The sequence below is a fragment of the Rhipicephalus microplus genome, chromosome 6, assembly GCF_043290135.1.
Source record: "Rhipicephalus microplus isolate Deutch F79 chromosome 6, USDA_Rmic, whole genome shotgun sequence".
Classification (NCBI taxonomy): Eukaryota; Metazoa; Arthropoda; class Arachnida; order Ixodida; family Ixodidae; genus Rhipicephalus; species Rhipicephalus microplus.
In genome coordinates, this window is record NC_134705.1 from 163,411,339 (window position 1) to 163,430,853 (window position 19,515).

Below are 19,515 nucleotides of genomic sequence, written 5' to 3' on the forward strand. Positions count from 1 at the left end.
TGGCTTCGCGTTCCTTCGTTGACACGTGGTAGGGGTGCTGATGTACTGGGCGGGCGTCATCGTAAGTGATGATTCTGTGCCTACCGATTGAAGTCTTGCGCACTTTTGAGGAAGTGGTGAAGCACGACTTGAATCCAAGCAAGGGTTTGCGCAGTTATGTTCATTTATTCCATGGTAGGCCAGAAATATTAATATTGTCAAGAGACGCATCCGCGCCCCTCACTGCTTCCGATGTGAAGCAGGTGGGAACGTTTCCCAATTCGTCTGCGAACGCTAACGATGTGCCACGGAAAGGGTTCGTTACTGATATTGGTAACCAGCAGTGGAGATCGGTCACCCCGGAGATGTATGATACTCCGATCCACACAAACACCTTGAGCCAGTGGGTGTCCAAAGCTACTTTCTGCAATTGCTTCACCATTTCGCAATCCACAGCATGTAACGTCGGTCTACTATAACACCGGCTCTTGGAGGGAGCGTCAGCAGAAGCACGAAAAACGTCGACACGTTGTTAGTCGTGCTGCTCGTCGATCGCTCGGTCGGCTGAGAAGCTGATGCGATGCTCTTGGAGATCAATACCAGCTCCATACTCCTGCAGGAAGTCAACACGAAGAAGGACGTCACGGAAACACTGACACAACACAAGAAAATTTGCTACGAAAACACAACCGCAGACCCGAACTCTACTCGTGCAGGTTCCAAGCGGAGAGACGATGTGGTCACCAGCTGTCACGGAGCAATGCCAGGGCGTGATTACCTGCTTTCGTAGTGTGGTCATTTTCCCGTTTAGTGTCGATTAGTCAGCCCCGGTATCCAGTAAAGGACTGCCGGCGTGGCCTTCTCTCAGCGCCGGTATATCCAGAGAAAGCCGCCCATCGGAGGTCTTCAGCTCGTAGACTGCCAGCGACCTCGCCTCCAAAGGTTGCTTTCGTTAGACTTCCCGGCGGGCACTGCAGGACTGCGTGCCAGCATGTGACTAGGGTGGAGCTGGAAAGCACCTCGGCGACGGTGAGCGTGCCGTTCACAGTCTGCCCGCTGCTTTTTTCAAAGACGAAGCTGGTGTGGTAAATGAGGATGAAGCGATGGCGTGCGGCAGTTTTACTTCACTCGTGGTCATCCTGTGATTTCGAATACACGAGAAAGGCGGTGGCATGCGCTGCTAGAGCCAGGTAGTCGTCAATGTCCCGAGGTCGTTGGAAATACCGAGGAGGCACTGAATAATGCTTAGAAGCCCCGCTGCCCGAAATGCCGGTATGGGCAATGGCGGTACGAATGGTCCGCTTCACCGCGGTAGAAAGAGAGGTCGGTGATCATGAGTGTGCCAAACATCACATTTCCGAGGCGACGCGCTTCTGTCGTCGAGTAAACATGCTGGTATCTCGGCAAGATGTGCAGGATCGGTGTAAATGAAAGGTGGCGGTATGCGTGTATTCTTGTAGTACAGGAGCGGCTGCGCCGACTGAAGCGAAACCGTCGGTGGTGCCTGAACTAGCGGGGAAGAGGGAGCAGGGCGTTTCAAGGCTTCCGCATGTGTGTCGCATGGTGGTAGTCAGCCGGGGCGGGTGTGGTGTTATCGAGACTCACAGGGCCACGAAGGGCCTGGTGCAGCTCGTCCTTGATGATGCTTGCAATGGGTGTATCGAGGCTGAAGCATCTTTTTCATCGTGAGGGTCTCGGACACGAATTCGGTGGCTATCGTCAGAGGGCTCCGTACAAGGCCAGCAAGAAGCTGCTCCTCAGCTCCCTGCATCAGGTGACGCAACGTATTTTCCTAGGAGAAGTTGTCTTATCATTCTCTGATCAGCCCGTAGGAATAGTCGCAGCTTCATTTGGCATCCCGATACGGGCCTGGATTACTCGTTCCGCTCTTTCTTGGCGATCAGCAGTGGTGTAAGTATCCAGCAGCTGGCAGTAGAATTGGCGCCGCGACGTCATCTCGTCCTCTGGTTCAGGTATCATGTACCTGATCTGTCCTCCAAGTAGAAGTACTATCGTGAGCAATATGATATGCGCATTTTAGTGTACGTCTTGCACTTCGTTTTTCGTGAAATGTTCTTCGTGTTATCTTCGCTAGAGGCAGATCGCACAGAATCATCTGTCGTTTGACCGCTGCGCTATAGCGAAGCGGGAGTGCCAAAGGACAGTGATCGAGCACCCGTTATTTCCCGGCTGGTTTCAACAGTGCCATCCACGTATCACGTTATATCTGTTTTGATGCTACTTGCCTCGCACTCGCGTGTTAGAGCTCTTATTGCTCACAATGGCACACTAGTTTGGCCGTGTCGTTTCATGTTCCATTCGTTCAAGGCAGCTACGCACTAGAAGTCAACCAACCAGTCCTCGGCGTCTTTGATCTTGGTGCCATGATGAAACAGTGTCTGAACCTGTGGGCTTGCACGTTTCCGTCAGACTCGGTGCGTCTGCTTTGGTTAGAACGGGATCACGTTCTATGTCTCTCGCGTGAGCATTGATTGATTGATTGATATGTGGGGTTTAACGTCCCAAAACCACTATATGATTATGAGAGACGCCGTAGTGGAGGGCTCCGGAAATTTAGACCACCTGGGGTTCTTTAACGTGCACCCAAATCTGAGCACACGGGCCTACAACATTTCCGCCTCCATCGGAAATGCAGCCGCCGCAGCCGGGATTCGAACCCGCGCCCTGCGGGTCAGCAGCCGAGTACCTTAGCCACTAGACCACCGCGGCGGGGCCGCGTGAGCATTGAGGCACCAGTTGTTTATCTGTGCTATAGTCATGGTCACCGGCAGCGCGGTCACCAGTATCAAGCGATGGCCACTGGCAGTGTTAGTCGGTTAAATGTCCTGAATGGTGGTGCACCTGCTTAAGGTGACGTAGACGTGTTTCTGTGTGGTGTGCCGTTTTCTTCAAAGAAGACGAAGCTGGTGTGGTAAATGAGGATGAAGCGATCGCGTGCGGCAGCCTGCCGTTGCTTCCCACCATTCTTGCTTTACTTCACTCGTGGTCATGCTGTGATTTCGAATACAAAAAACTCGTTCCTCAAAGGCCAAGCGGAGTCATTCTTGCGCGCTGCCAATACTTTTTTTTCCATGCTGCTTGCAAACTCATGGTTTCAAAAATATCTCCTAACCATTTTTTTTTTCGAGACTCGTTCGCAGAAAATGTGGGTGTACCTTTACGAGATCGCTGCGTTTGTTAAAAAATTGGACTTGAAAAATACACTGAATAATTTTAGCTCCGAACAACCTGATTCTGTCTTTGAAAATATCTTCTATTACCACTGCTCCAGAACCAAATTATGAAACCTTTTCAATGTTTTTATTTTTAATGCAAGCCATTCTTTCCCCTCTATTTTCAGCACCGAGGAACTAAAAGCATACAACAATGCAGATATCATGATCAAACTAGAAGACGGGAAAAAGGTTTCAGAGTTCAAGTACTTCTACATTTACTGCGTTCAGGCCACAGTAAGTATTAATCTGTGGGATGGAGCGTACCCGTTATGGAATGTTCTTTGGCGTTCAGTTTCTGCGTGCGCATTATTAGTAGTATCCTCTGGGATTCCGATTACCGCTGCTCTCTACCCACCACTACTCATGAGTGAACGACATCATTTGTTACTTGATGTACCGCATAATATTTCCGAACACCAATGACGTGGTGACAATGACGTGGTGACATTGTGATCAATTGTACTGACACGATGGGCGCTTGTTTTGGAGTATCTTTAGGAGGAGCACCAAGGCTTTGTCCATCGAGCCCTGTCCGCGCACCAGCGTGTCACGCTAACGTCCTGAAAGTATACAGGCTGCCTCATTTAACTCCAGCTTGCTTACGGCGATGCGTATAGAAATTCTTTAGAGCAACCGGAATCGGACATGCATGGATATGTTTGGGACTCGGACGTGCGTCCTGGTGCTTCGGTACTACGTCCGGCTGGAGGCTAACCAACAATGGGGCCTCCGAAATAACGCCCCCGCTTATCTTCCCTTCCCATCCTTCCCTAGAATTCACGTTGCTCACTACTGGCAGTCACACGTCTGTTAACAATAAATCTCTGCTGCACCGTTGCCATAGCAGGCACCACAGCTGCGCACCAACTTGTGATAAAAAGCAGCCAGGCCACAACCGAGCCGTGTCCTGGCTGACACTTCTTCGACCAACAACGCCGATCACCACGGGCGTTGCGGTTCCTTATCCACAGCCCGACTAGCCGAAGCTAATCTGCTACATAGCACCAAGCTTTGCGCAAAGTAGTGCAAGCTTCCCTCATTTATTTCTGTGTCGGTTTAAACACTAATTAGGTATACTCCACTAAAATTGGGTTGTGCTTCGGCAAGCTTTACAATAACGAATCGACCAACGTTCTATTCGATTCTATGTGCGCTCGAATCGCAATAGCGCGTGTTCGAAATAACCGAAGAGTTATCGCATAATCAATGATGGCTAAAGGTGCTAGAAAGAACGAGATGTTAAAAAATTGGCCCCGTATCTGCATGTTAGTCGGCAAATGTCATCGAAAGAGGATAGTCTTGCGTGTGGAGAAAGCGAACAAAACATTTATTTGATGTTCTGCGCAAAAAAATCGGTGAATGGTATTCTGGACCGAGCGCGCAGGGGAGACGAACGAGCGCATCAAGTAACGTCAAACGTGAGACATGAGCGCTACCTGACAGTTATCTTGAAAAACGAAGCGCGTGGCTCTGAGACGTCTGTACGCGCCCGTCTAAAAGGTGATGAGGTGTGGAACGCAAGGCTACGGGTAGGAACCACCACCGCCCCGTCTTAGCAAAGCGTTGGAAACGCTAGCCTTTTCGTGCATATACTCCGATGTAACGTTGACGCGTGCGCGCGCTCGGCGCAGCGACGCTACGCTAGGAAAACGCGAACACACAATAGTCTGACGCCAGGCGCGACCAGCGTCCGTCACCGTGGCCGGCGTAGGTGAAAAACTTTATTCGTCAGAAGGCCAAGAAAGTAAAATAATATTTAAAGAAAATAAAAAGCGGCGTAGTAGGCGGCCTTCAGGCTGCCGGTTGTGGCGTCCAGGCAGTGCCTAGCCGCGACGTCCTCCGCCCAAGTCACCAGCCGAAGTTGCAGGTCCGGTCTGGTGCTGGACAAAGTAGCCTCCCACTGCTGTGGACTTCTGAGGTACCAAGAGGCAGGGGGCAAATGTGGCGGACAGGAGTAAAGTATGTGCTCATAGTAGGCGATTGAGCTGCCACAGCGGCAGGCCGGCGAGTACGGTCCAGGGGGGGGGGGGGGATAGGGCAAGACGTGCAGGAGTAAGGAAGGTGCGGGCCCGAAGTTGGCGCCACAGGTGTTGTTGGTGCTGGGAAAGGGATTGGTGTGGTGGGGGGAAGGTGAGGTGGGACAGGCGGTAGTGCAACGTGATGCCGTGGTAAGTGAGAAGCACGTCTCGTGTATTCATCCCGGGAGGGGGCGGGCTTGCTCGGTCGGTCAAATCGCGAGCGATAGAATTGGCCACCTCATTGCCTGGATGATCCGCGTGAGCAGGTACCCAGATGATATGAATGGGGCGAGAGGAAATGGTGCTAGACAGCAGGATGTGTGCGTCTGGGATTGCCACCCGTCCTACCTAAGTCTGAAATGAAATGAAATGTATTCTGCTGAGGTTTGTGTAATGGCGAGGGAAATAGCTGCCTCTTCAGCCTCAACAGAGGTGGAAGTACAGACGGAGGCAGTAACGATAGGTCGGAGGGAGTTGTCGGTGACTGCGAGGGCATGGGCTGCGTAATGGCGATACGTGGAGGCGTCCACATAGGCCACGTCGAATTGCCTTCCGAACTTACGCCAGAGCGCGCGGAGGCTCGCGCTGCTCTGCGGGAGGGGTGGTGTTCGGGATTAATATTCTTTGGGAGGGGATCCATGGCTAGAAGGGACGAGACGTGGGAAGGGATAGGCAGTGAGATGGAAAGAGGCAATAGAGGAAAGAGAGTAAGGGTGGAGAGAAGTGCGCGACATGACCGTGTGCGAGAGAGACGGAGGAGCTGGGCCGTGCGATGGGCCTCCGTCAGCTCCGTGAGGGAGTTGTGGACACCCATCGAAGTCGCCGATCAGTTGAGGTAGATGTGGGAAGTGACAGGGCTGACTTATGCGCCTGACGAATAAGGCAGTTGACTTTGTCTTCCTCGGTGCGAGAAAGGAAGAGATACGGTAGAGAATAAACAAAGCGGCTGAGAACAAAGGCCTGAACCAGGTGGTGGAGGTCGTGGTCACGCATTACAAGCCATCTCGCGCGTCGTATACCCTGTGTCACATACCCGCTTTACGCGTCCGTCTACCTGTCCGTCTGTCTGCCAGTCTGTCTGTCTGTCCGTCCGTGCGTCCATCTAGAGAACACTCAAAGTACCGCCATCTCGCATACCCTGTGGGAAAAAGCCACTCTACACGTCCGTCTACCTGTCCGTCTGTCTGCCAGTCTGTCTGTCCGTCCGTGCGTGCGTCCGTGCGTCCATCTAGAGAACACTCTAAATACCGCCATCTCGCATACCCTGTGGCACATAGCCGCTTTACACGTCCATCTACCTGTCCGTCTGTCTGCCAGTCTGTCTGTCTGTCCGTCCGTGCGTCCGTCTGTGCGTCCATGTAGAGAACACTCAAAGTACCGCCATCTCGCATACCCTGTGGCACATAGCCACTTTACACGTCCGTCTACCTGTCCATCTGTTTGCCAGTCTGTCTGTCTGTCCGTCCGTGCATCCGTTCATGCGTCCATCTAGAGAACACTCAAAGTACCGCCATCTCGCATACCCTGTGGCACATAGCCACTTTACACGTCTGTCTGCCAGCCTGTCTGTCTGTCCGTCCGTGCGTCCATCTAGAGAACACTCAAATTTCCGCCATCTCGCATACCCTGTGGCACATAGCCACTTTACACGTCCGTGCGTCCATCAATGGGGATACACCCATCGTCGCGTCGACGGCGTGGCAAAGCACAAAAGTGGTTTAGAAGTGTCAAAAACGGGAGTGATTCCGCTCCGAAGGTGTTAAAATTATCCGCTCACCTTCACAGATGCACTGGGGAAGTTTCACGAAGAAAGGGCGAAGAGTTGCGGTGAAACGGGCCAAGATGTATGGAGCTCATGCGACGCACGTCCGTCCCCTCCGCTGGCAAGGCGCTTCTCCCGTGACCGGTGGCGACCAGCGCGAAATCCGACACGCTGCATTTGGCGCCGATGACGTTACCCAGACAGCGCTGCGTCTGCCTCTCTTCGTGATGGAAGGACGCTGAACGCACTCAAATGCGTATGCGTCAAAGCAACGCATCGCGGCACGCGCCTGGCGAGGCATCACTGGCGTGACACGAAGAAACGAACGCCGGCGCATACGCGCTCCTGGTAACGTGGAAGTGTATTGGCGCCTTGGGTGTGTAATGTAGTCATGTTCTTACATGACACGTATTTCATCATTATCATGTTTGTATCAGTCACATACGTTTGTAATGCATTCACGTTCCGTAGTACCTAATTTTGTATATGCGAAGCTAGCCAAACGGCCGCCAGCTCATCATGAGATCAGATAGATAGATAGATAGATAGATAGATAGATAGATAGATAGATAGATAGATAGATAGATAGATAGATAGATAGATAGATAGATAGATAGATAGATAGATAGATAGATAGATAGATAGATAGATAGATAGATAGATAGATAGATAGATAGATAGATAGATAGATAGATAGATAGATAGATAGATAGATAGATAGATAGATAGATAGATAGATAGATAGATAGATATTGTTGCCGCCGCGGCGACTGTAGCACCTCTTTTGCGAGGGGCGCAGTGCGTGACTTCGTATATGCGGCATTTTCGCTGTTAATTATTGCCACGTTTGACGTTGCTCCTCTATCTATCTATCTTATCTATCTATATTTTAGCTCTCCTAGCTGTTTGGATAATGGTATCATTACCAAACTTGGTATGGCAAAACATGACTGTATGACGAGCATATTTGACTAGTCATATGAAAATCATGACATGGATGTCTTGATTTTCATGCCATTTCGTTAGCGTCACATATACCAAATTTGGTATTAGGTTACGTAAATGGACGACATGGGTAAATGCCACCTCCAAACATGATAGTGAGGACATGCGTGTCATGTAACAACATGGCTACATGCCAGACTCATGATGCGATCGCAGCCGTTTTCCTTGCTTCACATATGTCAAATTTGGTACTACGTGACGTCAATGGATGACGAAGGTATGTGACTGATGCAAACATGAAAATCATGAGATGCGTAGATGCGTGTAATGTGACAACATGACTACATGCTACAGTCAAGGTGCCAATACACTTCCACTTGACACAGCGCACGTGCTCACTGGCGTTCATTTCGTAGCGTCACGCCCGCGTTGCCGCGCCAGTCGCCGGTCTTGCCATATACTCGCAGGTGGGCGCAGCGTTGCGTTGCTTTGACGCATGCGCGTTTCAGTGCGTGCGGCATCCCTCCGTCACGTAAAGAGGTTGACGCAGTGCTGTGTGGGTAACCTAGTGGGCGTGAAATGCAGCATGTCACGTTTTGCGCCGTTGGCGTCGGGCTTTGCCGACGAACGCTAACGGACGCTGGTCGCGCCTGGCGCAGACTATACAGTTCTAAGATTTCACTAACTTATAGCGTCGCTGTGTCCAGCGTGCGCGCGCATCAAGGTTACGTTGAAGTCTATCGGGCCCTTCATGATTCACTCGCGGCCGTTTCGCTAGCTCCACATATACCAAAATTGCTGTTACGTGACGTCAATAGATGATGAAGGTATATGACTGGTGCAAAGATGACAATCATGACACGCGTGTGAGCATATAACACGTTCATAGAGTGCTCGTGGTTGTTTTGCTAGCTTTACATATACTGTATTTGGCATCACATGACGTGAACAGATGATGAAGGTAAACGACACATCCAAACATGATGATCATGACACTGAAGTCATGTACAATATAATTTACCTCCACCTCGTACGTTGTGGTGATTTTAAAGTAACATATCAGCCTTCCTTATTCGCGCTTCGCATATCATCGATTCCCACTGTACGTGGGATCTGCCAACTTTTTTTTCTTTCTTGCGTTTACATATTGTTAAGCATATTGATAAGCGGTGGTAAGGTTGTGAGCACAAGCTTACCACCGCTTATCATCCACACACAAATGGATTGACCGAGCGTCTGAACCAAACGCTGACGCAGATGCTGTCTATGTACGTTTCACCAGATCACCGCGATTGGGACAAAGCACTCCCCTTTGTCACCTTTGCGTACAACCCTTCACGGCACGACACAGCTATATAGTTATTCTCCGTTTTATTTGCCATTTGGCCGACATCTAGCGTTACCATTTGACACTCTCCTCCCTTCGACTGCCCCCTGTCAACTGAGTACGCCAGCGATGTCGTTTCTCGAGCCCATGCAGCCCGTCAGCTTGCCCATGATCGGCTGCACTTGTCGCAAGAGTACAAAAAAAAACCGTTATGACAGTCGCCACCAAAGCGTGCACTTGCCTACGGGGTCTCTGGTACTTTTCTGGACGCCAAACCGCCAAGTCGGCTTATCAGGGAAGCTACTACCACACTACCATGGCCCCTACAAAGTGTTACGACAACTCAGTGACGTGAGCTACGAGATCACGTCCCTAAACAATGCCTCTTCGACCCCCTCACTCCAGACGGACGTTGTCCACGTTTCCAGACTCGGACCGTATCACCCTGCTAGTTCGCTGCCGCCGTACCAAGCGCCGTAACATCCGCCGCTGGGGAGTGATGTTACGGTGCATCATTGACAGGAGCAAGCGTAGCACTTTTGCGAAGAGGACGAAGACGCTTGTGCGTTTAACGCTTGCGCGAGAGGCAACTCAGCCATCTTGTTCGGTTCTCTGTGGACGCTATATATACTGTAAGCCTAGATCTCGCCCCGTCATAATATATATAGATAACGTATGCATATACGGTGAGTGACGGCGACGCGGACGCCGGTGGCAAAATTCAACCAAGAGTGTCCATATATTTGCTATCACAAATGAAATAATTTTTGCCCGTAGCTTCAGAAGTTTATCAATCTTAGCTAATCAAGCAACCATTAAGGGCAGTAACCTGCACTAATGCCTAGCTTTAATTGATACTCGGTCGTAGTACCGACCGCACACAGCACGCGTTTTCACAATGGCAAAATGATCCAGAAATAGGAACTTCGAACGACACATTCAGGTATTTCCCGACAGCCATGAACACTTAAAGCACATTACCCAAACGTTTACTGTACCTAGCATCAGTATTCTTGCAGGCATACTTGCATTCCTCTGTTTGTACCACAGCGTTTCATGCATGCTTCAATTTCTTGTTTTGATAGTGTTTTTTTTGCCAACTCCCTCTTTGCACTTGGGCAAAATAAATCTCGTGATATGGTTTCTGCACCCTCCCGAACAGGCGGAGGCACCAGATTTCCGCTGCCGATATGTACCGCTGCCTCGGCGACATGTCAATTCAGGCCGAGCGCGCCAAGCGTTCGAGTTTGGCAATGCACCATCCATGTGGCCTGCATTTGAATTGGCGTTTTACTCGCATGCCGCGTTGTTCTCGGCTGAAAGTGTGATTTTCTACTCGCAGACGAGCTTCGGACATGTGGAAATACCAGCGAATGTCGAGATTCCCAAGGCAATGGACCTGGACATAAATAATCTGCAATCTCCTGATCACATGGTCGATGCGATCGCGGTCACGCTTGTAGACACAATCACAGTGAAAATTAAAGGAGCCCACGTGGACGAAAAGTTTACCGGTAAGCTGTACGGAAAAGTTTCGCAAAGGAAGTGGTGTTGTCGGGAAGGGGGGGCACTTGTTTAGTGTTGCAGGGGGGGGGGGGGGGGGGTACAAGTCTGGTGCTATAGGGGGGTCGGGGGCACAAGTCTGGCGGCCCACTACAACATCATGTATAAAATTGTGTACCCGTTGGTTAAGGAATTAATCTCGGCTAATCAAGCAGAGTGAAATGAGTGCACAACGCAGCACCCAGCACATACATCCATTTCAAATCGACTTGGTGTCTACGTGCCCATTTCACGACGCATCTTCATCTCTCATCCTACGAACTTCGAGAATGCCCCTGTTACATCACTGAACTCCGTTAAACTTCATTTTTGCAGTACTACTCCATTACACGGTGTTGCACGGGGACAGAGACAGCAAAATCTTGGCAGGGTCAAGTGCCCCCGGCGACTACATCTACTTGCACGATTTTGCGCCAAATCACGCCTGAAAGCATGCTGGCAGTGACGTTTACAAAAGCCTGGCAATACAATTCTCGACTGCTGCAAGCATTACTGTTTGGGTCGAAAAAAAAAACGCGTCATTCAGTGACGACTTTTGAACCCAAAGTCACTTCGAAATTGCGACGCGATGCTTTTTCGCGAGGCATGTTGCAGAAAGTATTTGCACTTCCTGTACGTTATTAATTAAAGTAATAATAATAATAATAATAATAATAATAATAATAATAATACGTTTGCGTTCTGAGTACAGTGAATGTGTATGTAATGCTGCGTTGTCATGGGGCCGGTCGTATTCTATAGTCAAATCGGTGGCTGCTTCAATGTGACACTTGTGTCAGATCACGTTCATTGACATTATGAAGAAAATGAATTATCAAGAAAAAATATTGACAAAGATTATCGGTGCGATTGTTTCTGTTCAAGCCTTACCGGTGCTGTACCTTCAAGAAGTGAAATTCAGTTGAAAGCCTGCGCTTTGTGCGTAGATGGATGATCATTTTCAATAGATTTCTAACTGCTCTCCCGCCGTCGTCATGAATTTTGCTCCGGGACCACGATTGTAGCTCCTGCTCCCCAGATCTGGTCGGATTATCCTTCACCGTATCTTCACGATTATCATTCACGGTATATTGCTGCCGAACAATCCATTCCGCCGCTAATGTAGATCGTCAAGCTGTGTTTGCAAAACGCTCCATTTAACTTCCTTTTATTCGAGAACGTCTAACCCGGACCGCATTTCTTCTGACGTGAAGACAAGGGCTTTCGACAGAGCGTGTGTCCCAGTATCAAGGTTGCTAGCCTTGCATTGAGATCACTTTACTTTTCCAATGCTTGAAAGTTCGCGATCATTTTTACTTGCGCTGTTCACTTTTCAACGCTCCAGATTACGTCATCAGGGCTGGCAAGTCTGACCATCCCGTAGACGATCAGGATGCCATTGACATTAGGTAAGTTGAGAAATATCTTTTCATGAAGCCCCACGAAACTTATCCAGCATGGTCAGACAACGCTATCGAGGCTGTTGCAGGGCCTTCAAGAATACTTTTTTTTCTTAGCCAGCTGCTGTAGCCCTACTGTTGTTGTTTTTTTGCCACGGTCTAGGTAAGTCGTACTATGTAACACCTCATGTCGAAATGCGGTGTGTATTTTTTAATCAGTTGATCTGAATGGAGGAAGTGGTGTCGAGAGCCCTAAAAAAGTGATGTGGTGCCTTGGAACGCATCATAGATATTTTTTAATACCCTTACCTCAACATACATCAATGTGGCCGCATAGGGAGACAGTAGATTGCCGATTTAGAAAATAAGAGGTGCTACTATCGCAAATATCATTCTTGGGCGCCAGGAATGTCGGCCATGAGCGTTGTAAGTTGGCTCGGTGACGGGATTAATGCAGCAGTGGTGGCCACAGGTGTAGCCGCTGGAACAGATCTCGCCGGCGTCGATCACTACGATAATTTTCACTAGGAAGAGATTCGTTTTAATGCTGAAAGTCACACGCAGTTTTAAGGCCTGGTGGCCACATTCAGGCATATAACAGCGTGACTTTTCGTACGTGTGCCAAGCTATAGTCAAGCCAGAGAGTAACATTTACATAGAACTTTCGCAAGTTCTGCTAACATCTAAACCCACACTGGCGCGCGCGTGCCACAAAATATTTAGTTTATTCAACGAACTTCGCTTGTATGCGAGTGTACAATTTGATACATATCATATACCCTGACGGCTAAAGGCACTCCGAGCTGCCCAATGTTCGCGCGAAGCGGCAACACAGGCAAACTTGCAGGCCAACCACAACCTCAGAAAGGCCTACTAGCATACTCACTGTGGATCTAAACTTCGTAAAGAAAAATATGGTGGTCATAAGCTTGACTCACCGATTTGTGGGGTTTAACGTCCCATACCCATCATATGATTATGAGAGACGCCGTTGTAAAGGGTCCGGAATTGGAAACCACCTAGGGTTTTTTGTAACGTGCACCGAAATCTGAGCACACGGGCCTACAGCTTCCTCACCTCCATCGAAAATGCAGCCACCACAGCCGGGATTCGATACCGCGAAAATCACCCCCGTTTTCTGTAGATAAACAGCGTCATACCATTTACTAAAAGTTGACACGAGATGAATAAGTACAAGCTCTAAAAATAGCTACTAGATGTAAATGCGTCATTATGTGAGCTTATGGCTCCATATTCATTTCATCAACGGTTCCACTACTTTTAGCAGGTTTTAGTGAGGAATCGAGTAACAGAATCTGGGGTCAATTATTTTCCTCTCTTTGACATCTGCTTCTTTTTTTCTTTCGAGGAGCGTCATTTACAAAACTTGCGTTGATGGTAAACGCAATCGCTTAAAGATTTATTGACAGAATATTGAGCAAAAGGGAGGCTTTTTTTGTTTTCAAGGTAAGCAGTGTCAACCCTCGCAACACCGCGGAATCAAAGCGCGTATAATCTGTGCAGTTCGTTTTTGGCAGTCTTCTTTTTCAGCAAAGAAACGCTACACCTATAAAGTTAGTGCTGGAACATGGCACATCGAGCTACCCGTCGAACGAAGCACTTTAACTAAAATTAGCAGCTGCACATTTCTTGTCTTTGCTTTCTCATCAGTCCGAGAAAGTGGCGAAAGCGAGTCGCGCCTGTAGAGGTTACAGAAAATCGTTGCTACAGCCGAAAAAGCTTTTGCAATTGGCAATCTCTTTGTCAATTTATCCCCTAATTCACGTCATATGAAGGAGCGGACAGGCGACGTGTGGTTACTCACTCATACAATACCAAGATAGCAAATAAACGAGAAGTTTGTCTCCGGACTTCGAACCTATGACCAATTTATATACACCATATGCAGTTGGAGGTACTCCGAGTTTTATTGTAATTGTAATACAACACAGCAAGTAAAAAGGTAGTGTAGCCATAATAATGCAGAAGCGTGTTTACGTGGTCAGTGACGAGATGGCGCGAAGGGCGTGCGTTAAGCGCGCTCAAAAAGTTGGCGCCCCACGCGTTGCGATGCGCGCGCCTACGCATGGTGTGGGCGCTCGTGCGCGCGCGCTTATCTCGCCGTTCGAGCACTTTGTACTTATTGCGTTTTCCCTCGCATCGGGGATAGAGGATAAGCGGTCGTTGATCGCTTGGTCACTCGACAAGAAAGCGCTTCCACGAAACGAAGTGAGGTTGATAACAACGAGGGAAACAGTGTCGTCGATGAGGGCGTTCTTCAGAGCGAACTGTATACTCAGTTGCGCCCATTGAACTCGACCGCCCATTTCCACTGGCTAAGAAGTTTATTTCTATTGCTACTGCCACGATTTTTGTGCGCATCTGAAGGTGCCTCTTGCCACAGTCAAGGAAACGCGGAAGTTGGCAAGCGGATACCATTCTGTAATTTTTTTCTATATATCTGGCACATTTTTTTTTCGTACCACCCATGTACAGTATAGTACACTGTTAAGGGGAACACTCGAATGCACACCATCAATATTCCTGGTCCTTTAAGAGCAAGTGGGTTAAGAAACATTCTTCATGCAAGTCAGCAGTTTGTCAGGGGAGTCTGAACTTTCAACCCCCAGTTATGCATATCTAAGCCGCTATGATTCCGTTTGATAACGAAATCTAAACATGCTGCTCACGTAGGTGTTTCCTTTAACAGTGGACCTGTCTATACATGTGATGTGTGAAAGCGCATGTGTTCCGAAACTGCTTCATGTCATGATTGCGTTTCCACAAGAACAAAAGCATTTTTTTTTTCATTTCCCGCCCAGTCCTTCCATGATTCCGCCGGGTGCAAAGACTGCCACACTCACCCTGACCGACGACGATCTTGCTTGGCCCGATCTGAAGTGGATCGCGTTCTTCGATGCCAAAACCAAAAAGGTCGAGGCCACAATCATGCTCCCCAATCCTGAATACATGGTGATTCCCGTCCACCCCACCAAGAAAGGCAAATCTCGTCGCCATCGCTCTAAGGGGCGCCGCACCGCTGGAATGTCGGCTGTAAAGGTTGCCCCAAGTAAGGCTAACTACATCAACTCACCTTGCTCAACCTTTTCACTGCTGTTTTTTTATTATTCTCATTTTGCTGGAGATTGTTTATTTTATTTTCATACAGCTCCGTAGCAGTGTCGTCAGGTTTAGGTATTTTTTAAGGTACGCGGAGCCAGAAAAAAAAACTATCGGCTACTTGGCTACTGTCCGACCAGCTTCTTGTCGCCTCAATTTTAACCAAGTTAGCTATATTGTGAGAGTGCAGGGTGACGACGGAACATCCTGCTTGAAATAAAAAAATTAAGGACAGTTTTGCAATTAATCACGAACTTGCACAGCCGAGTGGAAGTCCTTGAAACGACTGCGAAAGCAGCCTTTAACAGCCGCTGGACTTCCTTGACGGCAGCGGGCTGTGAGGGTGCACTCAATATTTTTACGCACGTGACCTATGATCCCCTCTCCATTTTCCCGTGCTCCTTCCCTGTGCACCGCTGCTGAGGTGTCCTCTCCTGTGAGACAGTGAGGAGATGCACACAAGACTTCGGTCAGGCCTCTTCTGAGTTTTGGCTCCCAGCTCCGCTGGAATGCCGCACTTATGACGTCGATTGCAGTGCAGATCATAGAAGCAATGCTCATCGAAGAAACGGCAGTTTTCGTTTCGTTACCGAGTGTCTACGTTGATGTGCCGTTAGCGAGTTGTGCGCTGCTGTCATTTGACACCTCGAAGAAATAAAAGGGCTTGAGGCCGTAATGACATTGGGGAGGCCCTCTAATGCTTCTACAAGTAGTAATCGAAAGGCTTCGCGCCGTGACCAACAGCTGGCGTCACGAATTGTGCCTCTAAGACTGGACAGAATCTCGCGATCGTTATTCGTATCTTTAGTGGTTTTCGGGGGAAGGGGGGACTTTAGCACCCTTTAATTTGTCCCGTAATCATTGCAGCACCAACTTTTGAATGAGTGGAAGAAAAGTTTTCTCACGCGAGCGGGTCAAAAGTGTGCGTGTGGAAACCTACGTCATCATCGGCTCTTTACGCGGAATCGCGCTGCACTCCGACGGGAGGTTGCTAATCCGCTCGCTGCTCTGAACTGCGGCAGCGCTGTTTACGTACAACGGAGGCTCAAGCCGGTGGAAAGAAGCTGAAAGTTCTACGACTGAATTACGAAATCTTAGCTGTGGCCTCAGACTGGGTATACCGTTGCCGGGACTAATCGCAGAGCTTGCGCTTAAGTGGTGCTGCTGTCGAATTAAGGTGATGTTGGCGCGTACCAAAGGTGACATCATCACAATCGCTCAGCATCTCAAGAAGCTCTTGCACCGCTTTTTGAGTTGGCTGGGATTAAATTGTCATTATACGGTTCAAGTTGCCTTTACTAAAAGATGCTTGAACTGCTGTTAAGAGCTTCATGCAATGACGATGTTGCACGGGGGCTGTCAGCTCGAATAAGCTGGTGGGGCTACTTTAAAATCGTATGTAGATGTTCTCGGGGCTTGGTTTTCCGTCAATACTTGGTCAGAAGCACCTATTCACGCAGCCGAACGTGAACGACGTAAACACTTAGATATTTCGAGCCCTTAATACGATAACTCTTCTAACCTGCATTTATTATGCGCACAGGCAAGCCTAAACTTCTCGTGTGCTCCTACGGAGAATCTGGAGTGGTGAGAAGTATGGTGCCCTCTGACGGCTTGTGCGATGTCATCTTCTACACTGACGTCACATACGACAACGACGCGGAGGCCATCGTTTCTCGGGACGGGGGCCCGGCCTTCGACGTGCTCAAGTCTGTCGCCAAGCAGTACACGAGGACGTCGTTCGGTACTTCCATGGCTACCGGGTGAGCACGCACTGTATACTTGGTTAACTGGTACCAGGTATAGCTGGTTAACGCACTGTTAACCAGCTGCATTATGGGCCAGATATGTAGGCGGCAGCGATTCTCGGTGTGGTTATGTGGTTTAGGTGGAACCGGCTAACCATGATAGTTATCCCAGGTCCTCCCTGACCTGTATATGTATACACGACCCCTTTTAACGCGATAGCGTTTGAAAGCTCGTTTCGCAGCAATTCGGACGTTGGCGTTTGAATGGTCTGAATGGGGATCGAACAAGGGTAGTTTGCGTGGCAATAGGGTTTTACAGCACACAGCCACGCCTCTTGCTTGTGAATATTGCTTGTAAATGCAGGGAAAGTAACTTTTCATGCTTTACAAGCACGTTCTGTATACATGCTTCACAATACGACATGAAATATTGCCGCAAGGATGCGTGGTGCAAGCGTACATTCCCATCGTGCTTCAGAACATGGGATTGTACTTCGTAGCTTATAAAGTCAGTCCCCCACTACGAAAGGCGTGCGCGCTACTGCACCCTTGAGGTCACGAAGTGGGTGCGTAGCAAGCTCGAAAAGATATCGCACACTGCTTGAAGCACGCACGAGGAACAGAATATTAGCAGTTTTAAACTCTTAAAAGCGAGACTTAAGGGTCTCCCATTGCTTTGCCAGTCATGCCCATTTACGCTACGCGTGCGATTAATATAGAATACACTGTTAACGCCGTAACATATTGCCGACAGCTATAGCATATTTTATAAACGCCGATAAAGCTACATACAGAATATCCAACTGTAGCATAATGAACGCGCGGTCACACGAAAAAGGCCTGGTTCTTTGAGCACCTTTGAGCAAAACTGCCTTGCTTTTTATGTTTTTAATTTCGACCCTTCAACTTGCAAACACCGCACGTTCGACACTCGCTCTTGTCGTCGCCAATACTTAAACATGTATAATGCGGTGAAGTCGGCAAACACCATCGTTCCCAACCACAAGATAGACGTGTTTGATGGCTGCAACAAATAAAACCACGCGTTAGACGCTAGTCTTTGTCATCACTAATGCTTCGCCGCATAGTCGGTGAACGCCTTCCTTCGTTCCGTGCGAAGACAGGCCTGGTTGATAGCTGCAACAAGCAACAAACACCGCTCATTTGCGTCCAAATAGGGGATAGAAGCTGTCGGACACCACGGCCGGCAACATTGTCCCGCTGGCTTCTTCGCGTTCTTCCGCTGTTTTGCGAAACGTTTGGGTTTTTCTTTTGTTTCTTTTTTTTGGCGGTCATGCTATGACTCAGTTTAACAGTTTTACCGCTTCCCGAAGGCTCAATGCGAGGAGACGCGAGCATGCGCAGCGGGGGTGTAGACGACACCGCCGACGCCAGATTTGCCAGTAGGTGCGTCTATGAAACGCTCCGCATTTAAAAATAGCAGAAGTTGCAGTAAGGTATTCGTGGGCAATGCTAAGGTCAACTTATCCAGTCTGAAAACCAGCTTGCAGTTGCAGACGAACGCAATCAGACACCACCACGAGGGAACGACACCTCCAGGGACGCGCGCGCTGAACACCACCACGTTCGTAGCGCCGCCTGTCCAATCGCGGTGTGGCCATAGTCGCGGCCATTGTCCCTTTGCAGAGCATTGAAGGCTACAAGACAAAATAGCACGCATCTTACCACTAATGCCGTAGGAGTCATATACAATAGGGACTTTATTTTCAGCATGAGGTATGGAAAACTCAGCCTTCAATTTTTGCTTGTAGCTCTTTGACACAGGACGTAGCTCACGCCATTAGAATATTTGTTTGATATATTCATTGACAATTTACGTTTTTGGATGCGTGAGAAAGGCGCGCCTTTTACGTGCACAAAAAACGCCAAGCAGCGTTTGCATCGATATGAACCGCTGATCTCACAAAGCCCTTTCTTTTTATGGTGGTATTATAGGCAAATTTTCCAGCGTGACTGCAGCGCTGGAAAGCGAAGCCTAGCACTCGCCAGCCGGGCTCACAGCGACCTGCCTTCGATTCGAGGTGCCAGGGATCGATTTCTCAGCTATCTCAATATCACGCTATTTTACCGAAATTCCCGCCTAACTTAACCCCCACCGCATAAATCTTTCCCCAGAAGTGACCAGGCTTTGTGGCGCAGACTTCAAACGGCCACAGTGACGACTCCTTTTCTTCTCTCCCTTTTTACACATGGCGAAACCTCGCCTCATTGCAACTTATGTCCTAGCGCCAGAGCCGACTTCCAGCACATATTTCTGAATTGTCCAAACAAACCCAAGCACCCGTGGCAAGGGTTTGTTTGGGCACCAACAAAATCTGAGCACCACCAGGAGCGAAGGGAGGCTGCTCTGCGCAGCTCGCGACCGGGGTTCCAGCTCCGGACAGTGAGCTGGGCCAGAAGGGTCGCCGAAGCACAGC

At 49.1% G+C, this 19,515-nt stretch overlaps 1 protein-coding gene across 1 annotated transcript in view; it reads left to right on the plus strand.

Annotated features, from left to right (window-relative positions):
* LOC119168363 (uncharacterized) overlaps positions 1–19,515 on the plus strand; it is a 75,938-nt gene that overhangs the window by 42,519 nt on the left and 13,904 nt on the right. Inside the window, exons 9-13 of the mRNA XM_075866924.1 lie at positions 3,341–3,449; positions 10,610–10,781; positions 12,155–12,218; positions 15,032–15,279; positions 16,873–17,092. Of these exons, the coding sequence (XP_075723039.1) occupies positions 3,341–3,449; positions 10,610–10,781; positions 12,155–12,218; positions 15,032–15,279; positions 16,873–17,092 (813 nt within the window). The remainder of the gene's footprint in view (positions 1–3,340; positions 3,450–10,609; positions 10,782–12,154; positions 12,219–15,031; positions 15,280–16,872; positions 17,093–19,515) is intronic.